This window comes from Cervus canadensis, chromosome 31, assembly GCF_019320065.1.
Source record: "Cervus canadensis isolate Bull #8, Minnesota chromosome 31, ASM1932006v1, whole genome shotgun sequence".
NCBI lineage: Eukaryota > Metazoa > Chordata > Mammalia > Artiodactyla > Cervidae > Cervus > Cervus canadensis.
The window spans coordinates 18069674-18088069 of NC_057416.1; the positions used below are offsets into that span (position 1 = coordinate 18069674).

The 18396-nt window shown below is 40.4% G+C and overlaps 1 protein-coding gene and 1 pseudogene across 7 annotated transcripts in view; both read left to right on the forward strand.

Moving 5' to 3' along the window:
• MTUS1 (microtubule associated scaffold protein 1) overlaps positions 1-18396 on the forward strand; it is a 181274-nt gene that overhangs the window by 103853 nt on the left and 59025 nt on the right. For 6 of the 7 annotated variants that reach the window (XM_043454624.1, XM_043454623.1, XM_043454625.1 and 3 more), the window contains one exon: positions 2245-2283. In XM_043454624.1, coding sequence (XP_043310559.1) covers positions 2245-2283 — 39 coding nt within the window. Of the gene's footprint in view, positions 1-2244; positions 2284-17212; positions 17812-18396 lie in introns of those variants that run through there. The other variant, XM_043454630.1, reaches the window with a different exon arrangement.
• Positions 10815-10933, forward strand: LOC122432650 (annotated as a pseudogene).

The following is an 18396-nucleotide window of genomic DNA, read 5'->3' on the forward strand; positions in this document are numbered from 1 at the left end:
TTAAATTATGTGAAAGTGGCAATCTATAGTAATGGAATAGAAATGCATGGCTTACTTCATACTTTGGGTCCAACCATGTTATCCTCACCCCCACCCCCCACCGCTTGCTTTATCTCTTCTCTGAATTATTTACTTTGTAATTGCTGCAGCTATGAAGGTTAATCTTCAGGTTTACAACATAAGAGGTATATATTTCTGGGGTATATACCTCTGGAATCTGGATGCCTGATGATCGGAGGTGGTGCTGATGTAATAATAATAGAAATAAAGTGACAATAAATGTAACGCATTTGAATCATCCCCAAACTATCCCCTCCCCCCAACAACCCTCCACCCTGCCCCCAGGTCTATGGAAAAATTGTCGTCCATGAAATCAGTCCCTGGTGCCAGAAATGATGGGGGACCGCTGCTTATATGGAACGTTCTCTTGCAGCTTTATTACAGTGGAGCTGAAGCACGTTAGCAATTGTTATTCAGTGAACGGAAAGATTGTTTAGCTGGAAGAATACTTGTGAATGAGAAGCCTGAGCTGTCATATGTGAGGCGTATTTATATTAGAGAGATTAAAAAACACAGAAAGTTACACAGTTCTCCTTCATCCCATCAACCACGGATAACTGTTCCATTTCCTCCTGTTCATTCCTTTTGCATGGGTCATCATCTTCCTTTTGTTTCAAGAAAACTCAGAGCATAGTATATACGCTCTCTTGTGCTGTGCTGCTTTTTATTAATTTAGTAGCATGTCATGAGAGCATCTTCATTTTAAATGACTATGAAATTGCCTCCTGTTTTCTAATTCTGTGGTTCCTGGACACGATTTCTGACTTTCACTATGGCACCTTATACTGGGATGAACATCTTTGAAGGTGAACATTGTTCATTGCTTGAGATTCTAGTTTCATCCATGGGGTTTTCCTACAAGAGGGATCACTGAGTTAAACTGTATGAATCTTTGGGAACTTGTTATTATGTCATTAAATAACTTAGCAGAAAGGTGTTAGTCTCTCAAAGCAGTGTGTCTGTTGCTCTGCTTCCTTCTCAATATGTGTGTGTGTGGGGGTGTGTGTGTGTGTGAGTGATAGAGAGAGAGAGAGATGTATGTAGTGAAGTTTCCTGTGGTAACCTGAGGCTGATTACCTATTAGTATTTACCAACACTTTCCTTTTCTACTGAATTCAAGAGAGAATAGGTACAGATACTGGCAGAAAGATTCTTCCAAGTGCCAGCAGGTCCTCATCTGTCCAAGGTCTTAAATAAACTTGTGAGGCATCAAATGACCCCTTGTTGGGCTGACATCAGTTTATGAATCTGGTTTTCACTGGTGGATGATACAGCCCTGTGATCTGCACACACACTGGTACCTGGAAGGAAAGTGTCTGGCTTTGAGACTAAGGTCACTTGCAGAGTTAGAGTAGCTTGATTCCTCGGATACCTTTACAGAACAGAGAACCTCAGTATTCTAAAATGCCCTTTTATTGAATTTATGAGCTTTTGTATCACAGAGGTTTTACTTGAGTGGAAATCAATGCTTTCCATTTACAACAGCCACATATTTTAAGAGATTATCGTCTCTGTAAAATTCCACGGATAGAATGTGGCAACTGTTCTGACTGATCTGCTGGTGCTTTGCCCTAGAAACGACTCTATCATGTCAGGAAGACGTGCTCATAATCTCCTCGTGACTGACTTTTGTAGCTCTGTGCCTTTCACCACTCCTTGTTGTATTTGTTTTTCAGCTTTATGGGTGTATAATTGACAATGAAAATTATAATAAATTTGATTTAATGCATATATACATTGTGAAAGAATTCCCCTGCTTACAATTTTATATTATATCTGTTTGAAGGAAAAGCATATGTATATTTTTTCCTTCTTAGCTGAATAGCTATACAACTGGATTTAATACGTGGCAGTTTTAGAAATCACACCCTTTCTTCCATAAAGCCTGGCCTTTTATCTGCTCTGTAAGTGGTGGGATAGCATAAAGTGTGTAAGACACATGTAAATTCAGTACTGTTAAATTTGAATTTCAGCAGTTTTTGAATTGAAAAAAACTGTGGTTTGTCCTAGCATATTTAATTGGTGACAACGAATAATATCACCATTAAACCATTAAACTACCATTTTGATCTTATTTGGAATGTCTTTTTATGCTTGGGAGGGGGAACTTTATTTGTAAAATGGTTTATTGTGTGATATTTCCTGTAAAATGTGTATCTTACAAATATTTCTCTTATATTTTAGATCCTTCAAGAAAAAGTCTATTTACAGCCTTGAATACAGGTAAGTGACCACTTTAAATATGGGTAGAGGAAAAGAATCATTTTGTAAAGTTACATTATTAAGTATTTAAGTGTATTCCCAGTGATTTTTCACTAGTTGCTTATAAATATACTTTCAGTTTTGTGGCATAAACATAACTGCTTGTGACGTTGGCTGTCATAGGGTTGAAACTTGGTAAACATAGTTGCTAAGCCATCTGATGCAGAAGGATGTTTTATTAATCACAGATAATTTGCTTTTTTAAGTAATGATTTTTTTTTCAAATGTGGAGCATATTTATTATTCAGCATGTGGAGATGTGGAGAATATACTTTTTCTAAGAAATATGCTATTATAAAATGGATAGTCCTTAATTGTTAAATAATCTTGTGATCAGGTTTAGTAGTTCAAGCACTTAACAGTTTACTTTTCCTTTTCACACTTCTATTGAACAAACTCACACCTATCTCTAAGACTGTCTCTGAACCTTTGAACATCAACTGGGAATTAAAAAACTTGGTCTCTTGAAAGCAGAGAAGATTTTATAAACTGTACTCACTACAGTTTCTATGTTTTATCTATTCCTGGTTAGGTGCCTATCCGCTACTTAAATTCTCCTCCTTAATATGTGGTTATAAGACAGTTTTATGGCTTCTGAGTCCATTGAGGATTACAACAGCAAATCACACGGCAGAGGCAGAAGGTATTACTGTGATACACTGATTACAGATTTTCATGCTTCATGATAGCACTGGGAGCTAAGGCTATAAAGGTGAGCCCCAAATGAGTAAGGGCCTTGTCTTCAGGAAGGTTCCAGGAAAGTTGAAGGATTGCACAAATAAATATACAATCACAATTGCAATAAATTTTAGGAGGGAGCATTGCTGGTTCCTAGTTAAAGGCTATGATGTAGTGAGGAAAGCCTGGATAGGAGGTATAAATTTGTGGACACCCCTCACCCCAACCCCCTGTATACAGGTAGTATATTAAAGAAAATGGGATGGATAACCTTACATATGGAATAACTTGATGCTCCTGAGGCATGCTAGGTTTCCTTAGCTTAGTCAGGCAGGCAAGTTACAGGCTTACCTGTTATAGGTTCTCACTTACTATAGAGCTAGAGAGGACCCAGCCATGCAGAGCAGTTTAAATTCTAAAGGCTTCCAAAAGCCCGAGTTTGAACATACATGTCTGCCAAACTAATTTTTAAAGGCCAAAGGAAACTCTTCTGCACACAATGAGATTTTTATTTTCTTTCACTTTAAATTTCCAGCACATCCTAGTATTTAGGAGATAAAATATTGCAGGTGGATTCTTTACCACCTGAGCCCCCAGGGAAGCCCAGCATGCTACAGAATGACTACATGTTAAATCAGGTAACTTTTATCTGAAAGCTAGGTGATAATTCTGGGTTTAACCGGGAAACTTCCCGAGTGTCTTCCAAAGTGGCTGCACTGTTTTGCATTTCCATGAGCTTCTCCACGTCTTTGTCCACACTTGCTTTTGTTTGTTTCTGACTCTTTTTTATCGGACTGCAGTTGATTCACGATGCTGTGTTAGTTCTGCTATACGGCAAAGTGACTCAGTTATCTATATATCCACTCTTTTAGATTCTGTTTTTTGTTATAGCCAGTGGGTCTAGTCTAGATCTAGTGTTAGTTGCTCAGTTGTATCTGACCATTTGCGACCCCATGGACTGTAGCCCCCCAGGATCCTGTCCATGGGATTCTCCAGATAAGAATACTGAAGTGTGTTGCCATTTCCTCCTCCAGGGGATTTTCCCGACCCGGAGCTTGAATCGGGTCTCCTGCATTGCAGGCAGATTCTTTATCGTCTGAGACACCAGGGAAGCCCTATTCTAGTGGGTATGAACTGGTATCTCATTGTGGTTTCAATTTGCATTTCCGTGATGGCTACTCAGATGTTGAGCATCTTTCAGAAGCTTATGGGCCATTCATGTATCTTCTTTGGGGAAACACTTATTCAAGTCCTTTGCCCACTTTAAAATTATTTGTATTATTATTATTGAGGTGTAGGAGTTCTTTGTATATTCTGAATATTAAGCTCTTACCAAATAGATGATTTGCAAATAATTTTCTCCCATTCTGTAGGTTGTGTTTTCGTTTTCTTTCTTTCTTTCTTTCTTTTTTAATATTTATTTGGCTGTGCCAGGACTTAGCTATGACGTGTGGGAACTAGTTTTCTGTCTAGGAATTAAACCTGGACCCCCTGTGTTGGGAGTATGGAGTCTTAACCACTGTACCACCAGCATATCCCTGTTGTTTCATTTTCTTGATAATACCCTTTGAGGCACATTTTTAGTTTTCATGAGATCCAGTTTACCTATTTTTCTTCTTAAGTTACTTATTCATTTGGCATTATGTCTAAGAAGCCATTGCTTGTACAAGGTCATGAAGACCTATGCCCATGTTTTCTTCTAAGAGTTTTACACTTTCAGCTCTTATATTTAGGTCTTTGATGCATTTTTGAGCTAATTTCTGTATATGATATGATATGAAGTAGGGGGATCCAACTTAATTCTTTGGCATGTAGATTTCCAGCTGTCCCAGCACCATTTGTGGAAAACACTGTTCTTTCCTGCACTGAACTATCGTGGAACCTTTGTTGAAAACAGTTGGCTGTGAACACGAGAATTTGTTTCTGGGCCCTCTAAGCTATCCTGTAGGCTTCCGTGGTGGCCCAGATGGTAAAGAATCTGCCTGCAATTCTGGAGACCCAGGTTTGATCCCTGGGCTGGGAAAATCCCTTTGAGGAAGGCATGGCAACCCACTCCAGTATTCTTGCCTGGAGAATCCCCATGGACAGAGGAGACTGACAGGCTACGGTCCGTGGGGTTGCACATGGATCTGCATGTCGATCCTCATCAGTACCACATTGTCTTGATTACTGTGGTGTGGTGAGTCCTGAAATCAGAAAGTGCACATCCTTCAACTTGTCCTTTTTTCAAGATTATTTTGACTGTTCTGAGTCTCTTGAATTTCCATGTGAACACTAGTGTCAGCATGTCAATTTCAGTAAAGAAGTTGGTTAGGATTTTGATAGAGATTGCATTGAATCAGCAGATGCACTTCTGGAGCATTGGCCATCTTTATAATATTCAGTATTTTGATTCATGAATATGGGGTGCCCTCCCCCTTTTAGTTAGGTCTCCATTCGTTTCTTTCAACAACTTTTTGGTAGTTTTCAAAATGCAATTTTTGCAGTTCTTTTGGGAAGTATTTGTTGTGTGACATCTCTGTGCTTTGGGAGCTGCTATTGATACTGGTCACGGTGAAGGAACTAGTTAAACAAGTCTAATATGCCTGCTCTGTGCTGCTTGGAAGGGCAGTCTTAATTTACGTCTCAAGTCAGAGATTACATAAAGTATTGTAGGGCTTCCCTGGTGGCTCAGTGGTACAGAATCTGCCTGTCAGTGCAGGAGACACGGGTTCGATCCTTTGGTCGGAAAGATCCCACATGCCACAGAGCAGCTAAGCCTGCGTGCCACAACCATTGAGCCTGTGCTCCGGGAACTGCAACTACTGAGCCCGTGCACCACCAGTACTGAAGCCCACACACTCTAGAGCCCGTGCTCCACAAGAGGAGGCGCTGCAGTGAGGGGCCCACACACCACAACTAGAGAAAAGCCCTCACAGCAACGAAGACCCAGCACAGCCAAAAATAAAGAAAAATATAAAGGATTGTAAAGAATATTTGTTTTCATAGGCATAGCAGTTAAACAAAAACAAAAAAAACCCTCCAGTATATATCTCCTTTCTACGTGCGGAAAAACTATTAGCGTTAGGCATTTTCCCTTGTCACATTGTGGGACTACTGTGATGTCTTGTTTCCAAAGCCTAACACTGACACTTAATGTAACAGTGACCCTTGATAGGAAAGGTTATTACAATGGCAAATTAACAAGTGACTGAGAGAAGAAATGGACAGTATAAATCCCTCCGTGGTTCTGTCTGGCAAAGCCTCTAAACCGTGGATTAGAAATAGGGCATAGGACAGAGTTTGAGAATGCCTGTCTTCAGTTAACCCTGCTCTAATAATTGCAGTGGGAGAAGCTGTATTTTAAGGGGTCAACACTGTGATTTAATGTAGATTTCGAGTATGAACGCGTATTTTCCAAAAGTCATAAACTTGACTTTTCCAGGCTTCTCTGTTGATGGTTAGTGATTATCATTATTTAAAGCTGACCGAGTATTATGGTGAGCCTGCTAAGGAAAAGGCACAGTGTGTTGGCTTTTGGAGGAGCAGCTTAGAAGCTGAGAAAGTGAAGTGTTAGTTGCTCAGTCACGTCCGACTCTTTGCAACCCCATGGACTGTAGCCTGCCAGGCTCCGCTGTCCATGGAATTCTCCAGGCAGGAATACTGGAGCGGGTAGCCTTTCCCTTTTCCAGAGGATCTTCCTGACCCAGGAATCGAACCCAGGTCTCCCACATTGCAGGCACATTCTTTACCGTGTAAGCCACCAGGGAAGCCCAGATGCTCAGAAGTAGTGTCCAAACAGCAGTGACTTTTTGGGTGGATCATGTAACCTCTTAATATTAGTATTCTTTTCTGTGTAATTGAAATGACTGACCACTAAGGCGTCTCCCTGCTCTCTAAGCCTGTGATGGCCGAGCACAATTGTCTTTCTATTCTACTTGCAGAGTCATCTTTAGATTATACAGAAGACATTGCCTCCGCATACAGACCTGTTCCTCTGAGCATTAAATCCTATGGCTCTCAGATAGTTTTCTTTTTTTAAAGCAACTAACTGTGGTGGAGATTAAAACTGAGCAGCTTCATATCTTTTCATTTGTGTACAATAATCATTTGAATTATAGCAGTTTGCTAAGTTCTAAAATGTTTAGCCAGGAAAGGTTTAGAAATTACCCTTTAGTATTTTTAAATTTGTGACTTGAAATTAAAATGTAGATAACTTTATATCCTGCTGTCACCTAACACGAGCAATTACTTATAATGGCTATTACATTTAACATATGCAACAGCATTTAACTACTCCTCTTGTATATTTACGGTACTTCTGTATCACATTCACAAATGATCCTGTGGTGAACATCTCTACAACGAAAACCTTCAACGTTTAGGGGAGTTTTTGTGATAGATTCTTGTCTTTAATTAATTAGTCTATTGGCTGTGCCGGGTCTTCGTCGCTGCTCGTGGGCTCTCTTTAGCTGCAGCGAGTGGCGCTATTCTCTGGCCGTGGTGCACGGGTTTCTAGCTGCGGTGACTTCTCGTTGCGGAGCACGAGCTCTAGAGAGTGCAGCCTCAGTGGTTGTGACATGTGAGATTGCCCCGTGGCGTGTGGGATCTTAGTTCCTGGGCCAGGGATCGAACCCATGTCCCCTGCATTGGTAGGCAGAGTCCCAACCACTGGGCCACCAGGAAAGTCCCCTGTGATAGATTCTTATAAGTAGCATAAACAAATCAAAACATATGCACATTTGTCACCACTTCACTCAGCAAATTGTTTTCCAAAAGCTTCATATCCCTTTATAACATGACTGACAACATAAAAGAGTGCCGGCTTCACCATGTTTTTTGTTTTAATTTGACTAGTTTAGTAGTTAAAAATTTTGTGTCACTGTTTTTAGTGTCAGCCTTTCATCAGTTACATCAAAGACAGTTCCATTACCTCGTAGGAAAATGAAGAGGAGCAGAGAGAAAATGAACTTTGCCGGCATTGACTGTTGGTGGACACCTTGGGATTGCCGCATTCCACTTGTGTCCTGATCTTGGGTTCATTGCTAAGCCTCTCCAAAGTCTCAGATTTCTCACTTGGGGCCACGAGAATATTTCGGGAGGACTTCCCAGTATAGAAGTATTTTATGTAGAGTTGTTATATAAAAAGTTCTCAAATGATAGCTGCTAGAAGACAGTGACGAGGGTAATCCTTTTCATTGTTCTTATGATTCTAGTGGCTTACTTTTAGAGTTCTTTTCCAGGAGAATGAATTATTTTAAATCCCTTAAGTAAGCAGGGAAAACCACTGAAAGTCAAGAACCACCCTCATGGGGTCTAGCTGTTGTCATTTATTTAAAGATGATGATGTTGTAAGATTCTCACCAACACTGACTCTAAATAAAACTTGGTTTGCTGTTTATAAGGATGATGCCACGCATACCAGGTACTATTATTATGTGGTTCTACCCCACATTAAAGCTGTTAGGGATACCAGAGCACCAGAGTTGTATTTATCCTGCTCTCTGATTATTTTACACAAGATCATCACTTTCAGGTGCCGTGGAGTCTGCCCTGGAAAGTAGAAAATGCATACTCCTTATACCTCCCCCCTCACTAAATCCAGCTCAGGAGGATCGGGTTGCTCTCTGTACCCCCTCTTCCAAGTGTAGAGAGATGGTTGAGAAAATCGCACACCTCCTCGGATGAGGTAACACCAGTGTGACCAATGTTTCTTTCAGTGAGAGTAGGGGTGAGGCTGTCCTCTGTGGTTTTATGATTATAACTGTTCTCTCCCACTTAAAAGGCAGATGGTGTTTGAGCAACGTGTGAAGTTTGGTATTCAATTCAGGGAAAGCATAGGCTGTTGGAACAAGGACCATCTGTTTATCAGGGGCTAGATTCTTAATTCACACACCACATACAAATATATTCCAGTTTTAAACAAACATCAGAATGGGAGCACGAAAAGTACAGACTTTACAGAAAAGAGCTTTCCAGGAATGTCCCTATGAAAGAAAGGATTACTAATTAGGACAGCAAAAGGTTTAGACCCTTTTGTCAAAAAAATTTTTCTAGGCATGGAGATGGATGTTAGCTGTAACTGGACTTGTGATTGTTTCACAATATTGACAAGTAACAGGCATACATCAGCAGTACTGCAGGTTCAGTTTCAGACCATCCCAGTAAAGTAATTCTCGTTAATTTTTGGTTTTCCAGTGCATAAATGTTTACACCAAAGCTCAGGTGGTAAAAATCCACCTGCAATGCAGGAGACCCCAGTTCGATTCCTGGGTCAGGAAGGTCCCCTGGAGAAGGGATAGCTATCCACTCCAGTATTCATGGGGTTTCCTGGTGGTTCAGTTAGTAAAGAATCCACCTGCAGTGTGGGAGACCTGGGTTCGATCCCTGGGTTGGGAAGATCCCCTGGAGAAGGGCATGGCAACCCACTGCAGTATTTTTGCCTGGAGAATCCCAGATAGAGAAGCCTGGTGGGCTACAGTCCATGGGGCTGCAAAGAGTCGAACACAACTGAGTGACTACGCACACATAGTCTATTAACTGTGTGATAATAGCATTATGTCTAAAAAAGGTACATATCTTAATTTAAAAATACAAAACAAAAAACCAGTTACCATAGTAACACCAGAGATCACTGATCACAACTCACCATAATAAATATAATCATAATGAAAAAGTGTGAAATTTTGCAAAAAATATCACATGGTGACACAGACACATAAAATGCACAAATGCTGTGGGGAAAAATGATGTCGATAGCATTGCTCAACATGAAAGTGAAAGTGAAGTCGCTCAGTCGTGTCCGACTCTTGGCGACCCCGTGGACTGTAGCCTACCAGGCTCCTCTGTCCATGGGATTCTCCAGACAAGAATACTGGAGTGGGTTGCCATTTCCTTCTCCAGGGGATCTTCCCGACCCAGGGATTGAACCTGGGTCTCCCGGATTGCAGGCAGATGTTTTAACCTCTGAGCCACCAGGGAAGCACCAAAAAGAAACAATAGTAAAGATTAATAAAACGAAAGCTTGTTCTTTGAGAAGATAAACAAAATTGACAAACTTCAGCCAGAAACTTGAGCCATGTTGCTCAACATGAGATTGCCACAAGTCTTCAGTTTTGTTTTTTTTTTTAAGAAATACCCCCACAGTATTTATGAAGAGCAAAAAACAGGGTTATGCTTATACTGCATCATTACATTGTGCACCTAAAACTAATGTCTGTTAAATCTCAACCGAAAGTCATCGTCAACAGTAGTAGCCATCACACCACAAACTGGGACAACATCAGCAACCTGTTTACTCCATTTCAGGCCATTTCAAATCAGGGTAAAGACAACTGCACAGCAGGAAAGTAAACGGATCATCAGGGAAACGCAAGTCAAAACCTCAGTGAGACACCACCTTGCACCTGTCGGAACGGCCATCCTCAAAAAGACCACAAATAGTAAACGGTGGTGAGGATGTAAAGAAAAGGGAACCTTGGTTTCTGTCAGTGGGGATGTAAATTGGTGTAACCACCATGAATTTGGAGTATGTTTTAAAAATAGAACTATGTGATTCAGCAGCCCCATTCCTAGATATTTAGCCAAAGATAATGACAACACCGATTCGAAAAGATACGTGTGCCCCAATGTTCATAGCAATACCATATACAATTGCCAAGATATAGAAGCAGCCAAAGTGTCCATCAACAGATGAATGGATAAAGAAGATTGTGTGTGTGTGTGTGTAATATTACTTAGCCATAAAAAATGAAAATAATTTCCAACAACATGGGTAGACCAGGAGAATGCTATGTTTAGTGACATAAGTCAGACAAAAAAAGACATACTATGGTATCTATGGCCATACCATCCTGAATGCGTCCTATCTCGTCTGATCTCGGAAGCTAAGTAGGGTCAGGCCTGGTTAGTACTTGGATGGGAGACCTCCTGGGAATACTGGGTGCTATATTTTGGTCTTCCCTGGTGGCTCAGATGGTAGAGTCTGCCTGCAATGTGGGAGACCCAGGTTCAATCCCTGGGTCGGGAAGATCCCCTGGAGAAGGAAATGGCAACCCATTCCAGTATGCTTGCCTGGAAAATACCATGAACGGAGGAGCCTGGCAGGCTACAATCCATGGGGTTGCAAAGAGTCAGATGCAACTGAGTGACTTCACTATCACTACGGTATCTAAAAAATAAAATTAATGAACATCACAAAACAAACAGACTCACAGATACAGAGAACAAACTAGTGGTTACCAGTGAGGAGAGGATACGGAAGAGGGGTAATATTGGGGAAGGGGATTAAGAGGTGCAAACTATTAGGTATAAAGTAAGATACCAGGATATAATGTATAGCACAGGGAATATAACCAATATTTTATAATAGTTTTAACTGGAGTTTATAAAAATGTAAAATCACTATGTTGTACACTTGAAATTAACATAACACTGCAGATCAACTATACTTCACTAAAAAATGGTAAAAGAATTAGACACAAAAGAGGAAATACAAAGGGCTAAGAAATACTGAAAAAGCTTACAAACATATTTTTTCAGCTTTTTGTTTTATATTGGAGTATAGCCAATTAACAGTGTTGTGATAGTTTCCGGTGGACAGCAAAGGGACTCAGCCACACACACAGTGTATCCATTCTCCCCCAAACTGCCTGAGCCCTACATCCAGGCTGCCACTTAACACTGAGCCTCGGAGTTCCCTGTGCTATACAATAGGTCCTTGTTGGTTATGCATGGTAAATATAGCAGTGACAAATATTATATTTCCAAGAGTGCTGGTGAAATGCGTGGGGACTGACTGTCTCATACATGTCACTGTGGGGGTGGGGGGGGTGGTATAAGTTACTGCAGCCTTTCCTGGATGGGGGCATTTTGGCGACATGTAACAAAAGCCGTCTACCTCAGCATTCCATTTATCAGAGCTGATTCTAAGAAAATGATTGACTTATTTATTGCTTTTCAGAATTGTTTAAAAGGGGGAAAAATTGGAAACAGTCTGAATGATTTAAACAGCAGTTTATGTGCACTGGCATTTCAATAACATTTTAAAATTCATTAAAATAGTAACATAGAGGGTTATTTAATGCCATGGAAACATAATGGCATTATTATTGCCATTATCATTTTCACATGATAATTTTAAGTTTGACATTTTAAGGTTTAAAGAATTTTAACTTTTAAGTGAAAATTTTAAGTTTAAAAATAACTGATACAGAGCACTATGATGTACAGATAATTTGATTTTTTTTTTTTAATTCTACATTGAGCACACTTTTCCCCTTCGCTTTTAAAACCACACATTGTATGTGGATAAAAGATTGTTGCTCTTATTTTGGGAGACCAGAACTAAAAGGTAATACCACTGATTTTGGAGAATTTATAATCTTATGGGTTGGGTGGAGATCGAATTTTTTCTAATTTTTTTTTTAACAGTTTCATTTATTTATCTATTTATTTCTGGCTGTGCTGGGTCTTTGTTACTGAGCGAGCTTTTCTCTAGCTGCAGCAATCCGGGAGCTACTCTCTGGTTGTGGTGGCGGACTTCTCATTGTGGAAGCTCTTCTGGTTGCGGAGCAGCGGCTCTGGGGCATGGGGGCCTCAGGAGCTCTGACACTGGGCTCAGCAGTTGCGACGTCTGGGCTGTAGAGCGCATGCTCAGTAGTTGTGGCGCGGGCTTAGTTGTGGGATCTAACTGATCAGAGGTTGAACCCATGTCTCCAGTATTGAGAGGCAGATTCCTTACCACTGAGGCACCAGGAAAGCCCTTCCTAATTGTTTCATGTGAATTTTCTGGCAGTTACTCACAGTGTGCCCTATAGACCTTCTTCTTCCTACTAAGCAAGAAGACATTATGGAAAAATTGGACTCTGAGTTGAAACTTTCTACAATATTGAACTTAAAAAGTGAGATATATAAAAATAAAGAAAATATGGCAATTAGGGCTGTTAGGGAAATGAAGGAAATATAATAAATGTTAAGATTGATACTCGTGCTGGAGTTCTTGGGAAGATTGGTCGAATAGAGATGCTTGAATCCCTGGTTAAGCATTAATCTCCAGATTCTTAATGATCATTCAGTTCAATTCAGTCGCTCAGTCGTGTCCGATTCTTTGAGACCCCATGAATCGCAGCACACCAGGCCTCCCTGTCCATTAACAACTCCCGGAGTTTACTCAAACCCGTGTCCATTGAGTCGGTGATGTCATCCAACCATCTCATCCTCTGTCGTCCCCTTCTCCTCCTGCCCCCAACCCCTCCCAGCATCAGGGTCTTTTCCAATGAGTTGACTGTTTGCATGAGGTGGCCTAAGTATTGGAGTTTCAGCTTCAGCATCAGTCCTTCCAATGAACACCCAGGACTGATCTCCTTTAGGCTGGACTGGTTGGATCTCCTTGCAGTCCAAGCGACTCTCAAGAGTCTTCTCCAACACCACAGTTCAAAAGCATGAATTTTTCGGCACTCAGCTTTCTTCACAGTCCAACTCTCACATCCATACATGACTACTGGAAAAACCATAGCCTTGACTAGACTGACCTTTGTTGGCAAAGTAATGGCTCTGCTTTTTAATATGCTATCTAGGTTGGCCATAACTTTCCTTCTAAGGAGTAAGCATCTTTTAATTTCATGGTTTCAGTCACCATCTGCAGTGATTTTGGAGCCCCCCAAAATAAAGTCTTTCACTGTTTCCACTGTTTCCCCATCTATTTGCCATGAAGTGATGGGACCAGATGCCATGATCCTAGTTTTCTGAATGTTGAGCTTTAAGCCAACTTTTTCACTCTCCTCTTTCACTTTCATCAAGAGGCTTTTTAGTTCCTCTTCACTTTCTGCCATAAGGGTGGCGTCATGTGCATATCTGAGGTTATTGATATTTCTCCCGGCAATCTTGATTCAGCTTGTGCTTCTTCCACCCCAGCGTTTCTCATGATGTATTCTGCATATAAGTTAAATAAGCAGGGTGACAATATACAGCCTTGACGTACTCCTTTTCCTATTTGGAACCAGTCTTTTGTTCCATGTCCAGTTCTAACTGTTGCTTCCTGACCTGCATATAGGCTTCTCAAGAGGCAGGCCAGGTGGTCTGGTATGCCCATCTCTTTCAGAATTTTCCACAGTTTATTGTGATCCACACAGTCAAAGACTTTGGCATAGTCAATGAAGCAGAAATAGATGTTTTTCTGGAACTCTCTTGCTTTTTTGATGATCCATCGGATGTTGGCAATTTGATCTCTGGTTCCTCTGCCTTTTCTAAAACCAGCTTGAATATCTGGAAGTTCACGGTTCACATATTGCTGAAGCCTGGCTTGAAGAACTTTTAGCATTATTTTGCTAGCGTGTGAGATGAGTACAATTGTGCAGTAGTTTGAGCATTCTTTGGCATTGCCTTTCTTTGGGATTGGAATGAAAACTGACCTTTTCCAGTCCTGTGGCCACTGCTGGTCATTAACAATAACAAATAAATCTATCCAAGTTGGATATATTTCATAGCTTCTGAGCAACCCTGCACAGCCTATGTTGAAATCATAGCATCATTGTTTTCTAATGTTAAGTCACTAATGAAACACATACACTTCTATACAAACTGCAGTGGGATCTGTGATTCTTGATGTTTGAATCTAATAACACATTGACTGCCAAATACTTTTATCATCCATAAAATACCTTCTTTAGTTTTTAAAGCCTTACTCTGTACAATTATTTATTTATTATTTTCCTTTGTTTTTGTCATTAATAGAAACTTAGTTCATTTCATGGGCTTTTTATGAAGCTGTTCTACCACTTAAACTTTTTTTTAACAAAAACTTCCTTTTAATGAGTCTGTGATCTTACTCTTAATTTTTATAACTAATTACATTTTTCTATTTTAAGTACTAAAAGTTCCTTAAATTTCTCCTTACTGTCCTTGGTGATCCTTATGTCCTCTTAAATCAAATTAAGACTTTGTATGATAAAGATGAACACTTTCTTATCTTTCTTCTGTATTTGGTATAAATTCAGAAATGACAGTGTGTATACAAGTAACTGATCAAATAAGTAATCAACTTATTTGAACTTTCTGAACCAGTTTTAAAATCTGTGCTTCCCCAATCCCCCATAAGTGTGTGTGTGTCTATCTATCTATCTATATATATATATATAAAGTAAAAATTGTTGTAACCCTGCAACTATTGATGATTGATTATTTAAAAGAGTGAATGCATAAAAAGCGTTTAGGAGTGTGCCTGGCACATAGCATATTGTATGAGTTGGCTGTTTATCAGTTAGTTGTCAAGGCTGCCTTTTTGCTTTGGTGCAGTTGCCACCAGGAGGCAGACTTGTGTTTGGGAAAGGTGGAAACCCAGTTTGAGCAGGTCTTAGTCTTCCCCTTTTTCTGTGTGTGTGTGTGTGTGTGTGTGTGTGTGTGTGTGTGTGTGTGTGTGTGTGTGTGTGTGTGTGTGTGTGTGTGTGTGTGTGTGTGTGTGTGTGTGTGTGTGTGTGTGTGTGTGTGTGTGTGTACACACGTTGCTGTAAAACGGGAACTACTCCTTCTGACTTTTGACTTTTCCTTTTGACTGGCATCACTTCTCTTTATTCTTATAGTTCCTAGCTGTGCTGTTTTTTGGTTTTGGGCTTTTTACCTTTGGAGGAAGAGCTCCCCAGAGGATGGGAAACACCGCAAGCCTCCGAGGGCCACAGGGCATCACTCACAGGAAGGAGCAGAGGGCCGGGCTCTGCTGTTTAAAAAGATCATTAGCAACATAACTTTTCATATATGTGGTGTAGCTTAGGATAGTTCAAGTAGACATTGTAGTAAATATAATGAATTGATGGCATGTTGCTATTTTCTTTTAGAGTAGTCTGGGCTAAAGGATTTCCCTTTCAACCAGGATAGAGTTTACTATTACTTAATTAACAAAAAACTAAACAAAACAAAAAACATGTAAAGAGGGTGGTGTCATGTCTATTTTTAACAATATCAATGTTTAGTTTTCTATTTATAATTTTAGTGCTGGTTTTTAATCTTAGTTTTTGCAAGTGTTTTTTTCTTGGTGGGGAGCACAAAGGACAGTTGGTTGTGGCAAATTAATTTATGGAATTAATTAATTTGCTTTTTAATAAAAACTGTGATAAACTGAAGAAGCAATACCTAAGTGTAGCTTTTTCAGACTTTAATTCCTTAGGTATTTGTGCTTCTGTGGGTAAAATGTTTACAAAGACCCCTGTCTGTGTATGAATAGGTTGTAGCTTGCCCATGGAGGCTGGTGGGGGAGGGAGGGGTGAGTGAAAAGGGAGAAGGAATTACTCAGAATTTCCTTTCTGGCTTGTCTCCTCCACTCGTCACACCCTGAACACTCTAGAGAATTTCTGAAAGAGTAACTGTGTCCTGCACATTCTCATAACATCTAATAGTTATTTATGGTCAACAGCCACATTCCTTTCTGTTGCCAAGTCTTAGAAATCTAGGACACATGCATAGATCATTTTTTTAACATATTGTTTTCTTATACTTTTTAAGATTAAAATCAACCAAGAGTTTGGGCTCTTCCTGGTTTAATAATATTAGCTTCACCTAAGTGAGCATTTTGCAGGTGCAATTCTCTTTTATGTCCATGCCTTTCTCCTGCAACTTCTTTTAGTTTTTGTCATCATATTTTAATGTACCTTTAATGTACCTGTACAAAGGATTCTACTCAAGTAAACATTTGCTAGGTCTCAATTCTTGCTGATACACAGTAATCACACCTTTCTGGTGTTCCTAATCTCAAAACACTACTATTCTTGAGAGGTCGCCTGATATTTTGTAAGTGCAATGAGTCAAGCAGTAAGTGGAGTCTTTAGATACTGCTTGTCAGTATTCTAATTTTTTATTCCTCTGGAACTATTACATCTGATAGAGGTATTGCGTTAACCTTTTATTGTTGGTTATTAGTGAGGTCTCCAGAATATGAGTGGTAAACTTGAACTTTAACCATTTCTCAATCTCTCATTAATACAGTAAAAAGATTTTTTTTTAGAAATACAACTGACCTACAGTGCTACCTTAGTTTCAGATGTTATAGTAGGCATCTTATTTAAAACTGTAACTGGGAACACTTTTGTCTAAGGTATTAGGTTTCTATATAGGTTTGTGTAAAATATCTGAAAAAATGCCCATTGTTACTACTAGTGTGTGTGTATATAATTACAGTTTAAATTAAAGATCTAATTACAATTTAAAAAATCAGAACACAGACTACTTTAATGAAGTCTTAATTCTTTATAATTGCTAAGTAAGTATTAGGCGCTCCTCGAAGTAGTTGTTTCCCCTTAAGGATCCTCCAAGCCATCACCAAACCGGTGACATTATTGGTTGTTATGTAAAGCGCCTAAGACCACCCACTTTCTCCTCCCCTTCACCATCTCTGATGAAAACCATAACAACCCCACGGCATGTTCAGCGTGATGTCATTCAGAGGCTGCTGACTGCTGGGGCCGCTCGGAGGAGTTGCTTCAGAGGAAAAGCATTGTTTCGGCAACATCTGGCAGTGGAAGCGGAAGCCAGAAGCACTTGGATAGCTCTGGGGCTTTTCTTTCGTGCGGGCGCGGTGAGCAGCGTCTGGCATGTAGGCATGTTTTCTCTCGCTGTGCATCTTGGCCTGGAAGAAGAGTGCAGGGTTGGAAAAGACAGCATGTGAGAGCCCGTGTGGGGAGCCGGTTCTTCTGTGAAATTTCCTTCCCACCTGCTCTGAAGACATGTTGTTGTCTCCCAAGTTCTCCCTGTCCACCATTCACGTCCGACTGACTGCCAAAGGGTTGCTGCGGAATCTGCGCCTTCCTTCAGGGTTTCGGAAAAGCACTGTCATTTTTCACACAGGTTTGTCTCCCACACCTCTCTGCGTACGTTACACTGGGTGGGGGGGCCAGCTCGGTTACCTGGCAGGTGCTTATCAGAAATTTCCTAAGGGGGCAGATTATTGAGGAGAGAAAGCTCTAATGGGAGAACCAGGCATCATTTGTCAAAATAAGCAGCTTTCTCTTGTGCTTCAACACATGTGCCTAGTACTTCTCCTGTCTGTAAGCTGCTGTCTGCTTGGTTTGTTTGTTGAAAGCCGAACTGTTGCCTGGGTGCTCCCAGCTCCTTGCTCTGACACCAGCCAGATCTGGAAAACAACCAGCACCTGTTCAGTTACATTTTCCTTCACACGATTTCGGAAATGGGAGCCAGGTAAATCAAGACAACTAACTAGTTCTCTTTCCTTTAAAGAAGGCGATGAAAAGAGAGGGTTCCGTAGTTTTTCGTTCTGTAGTTCCTCACTGAGGTTGTGACAGGCTGGTTTGGTATACTAAACGATCGCTGTGTTCTCGACATTGCTGAAGTAAAGCATCATAGTGGTTGTGGACAGGTAGGAAATGAACCGCAAATTAAGTTTTCCAAGCTTCATGGCGAAAATGTTTGCAA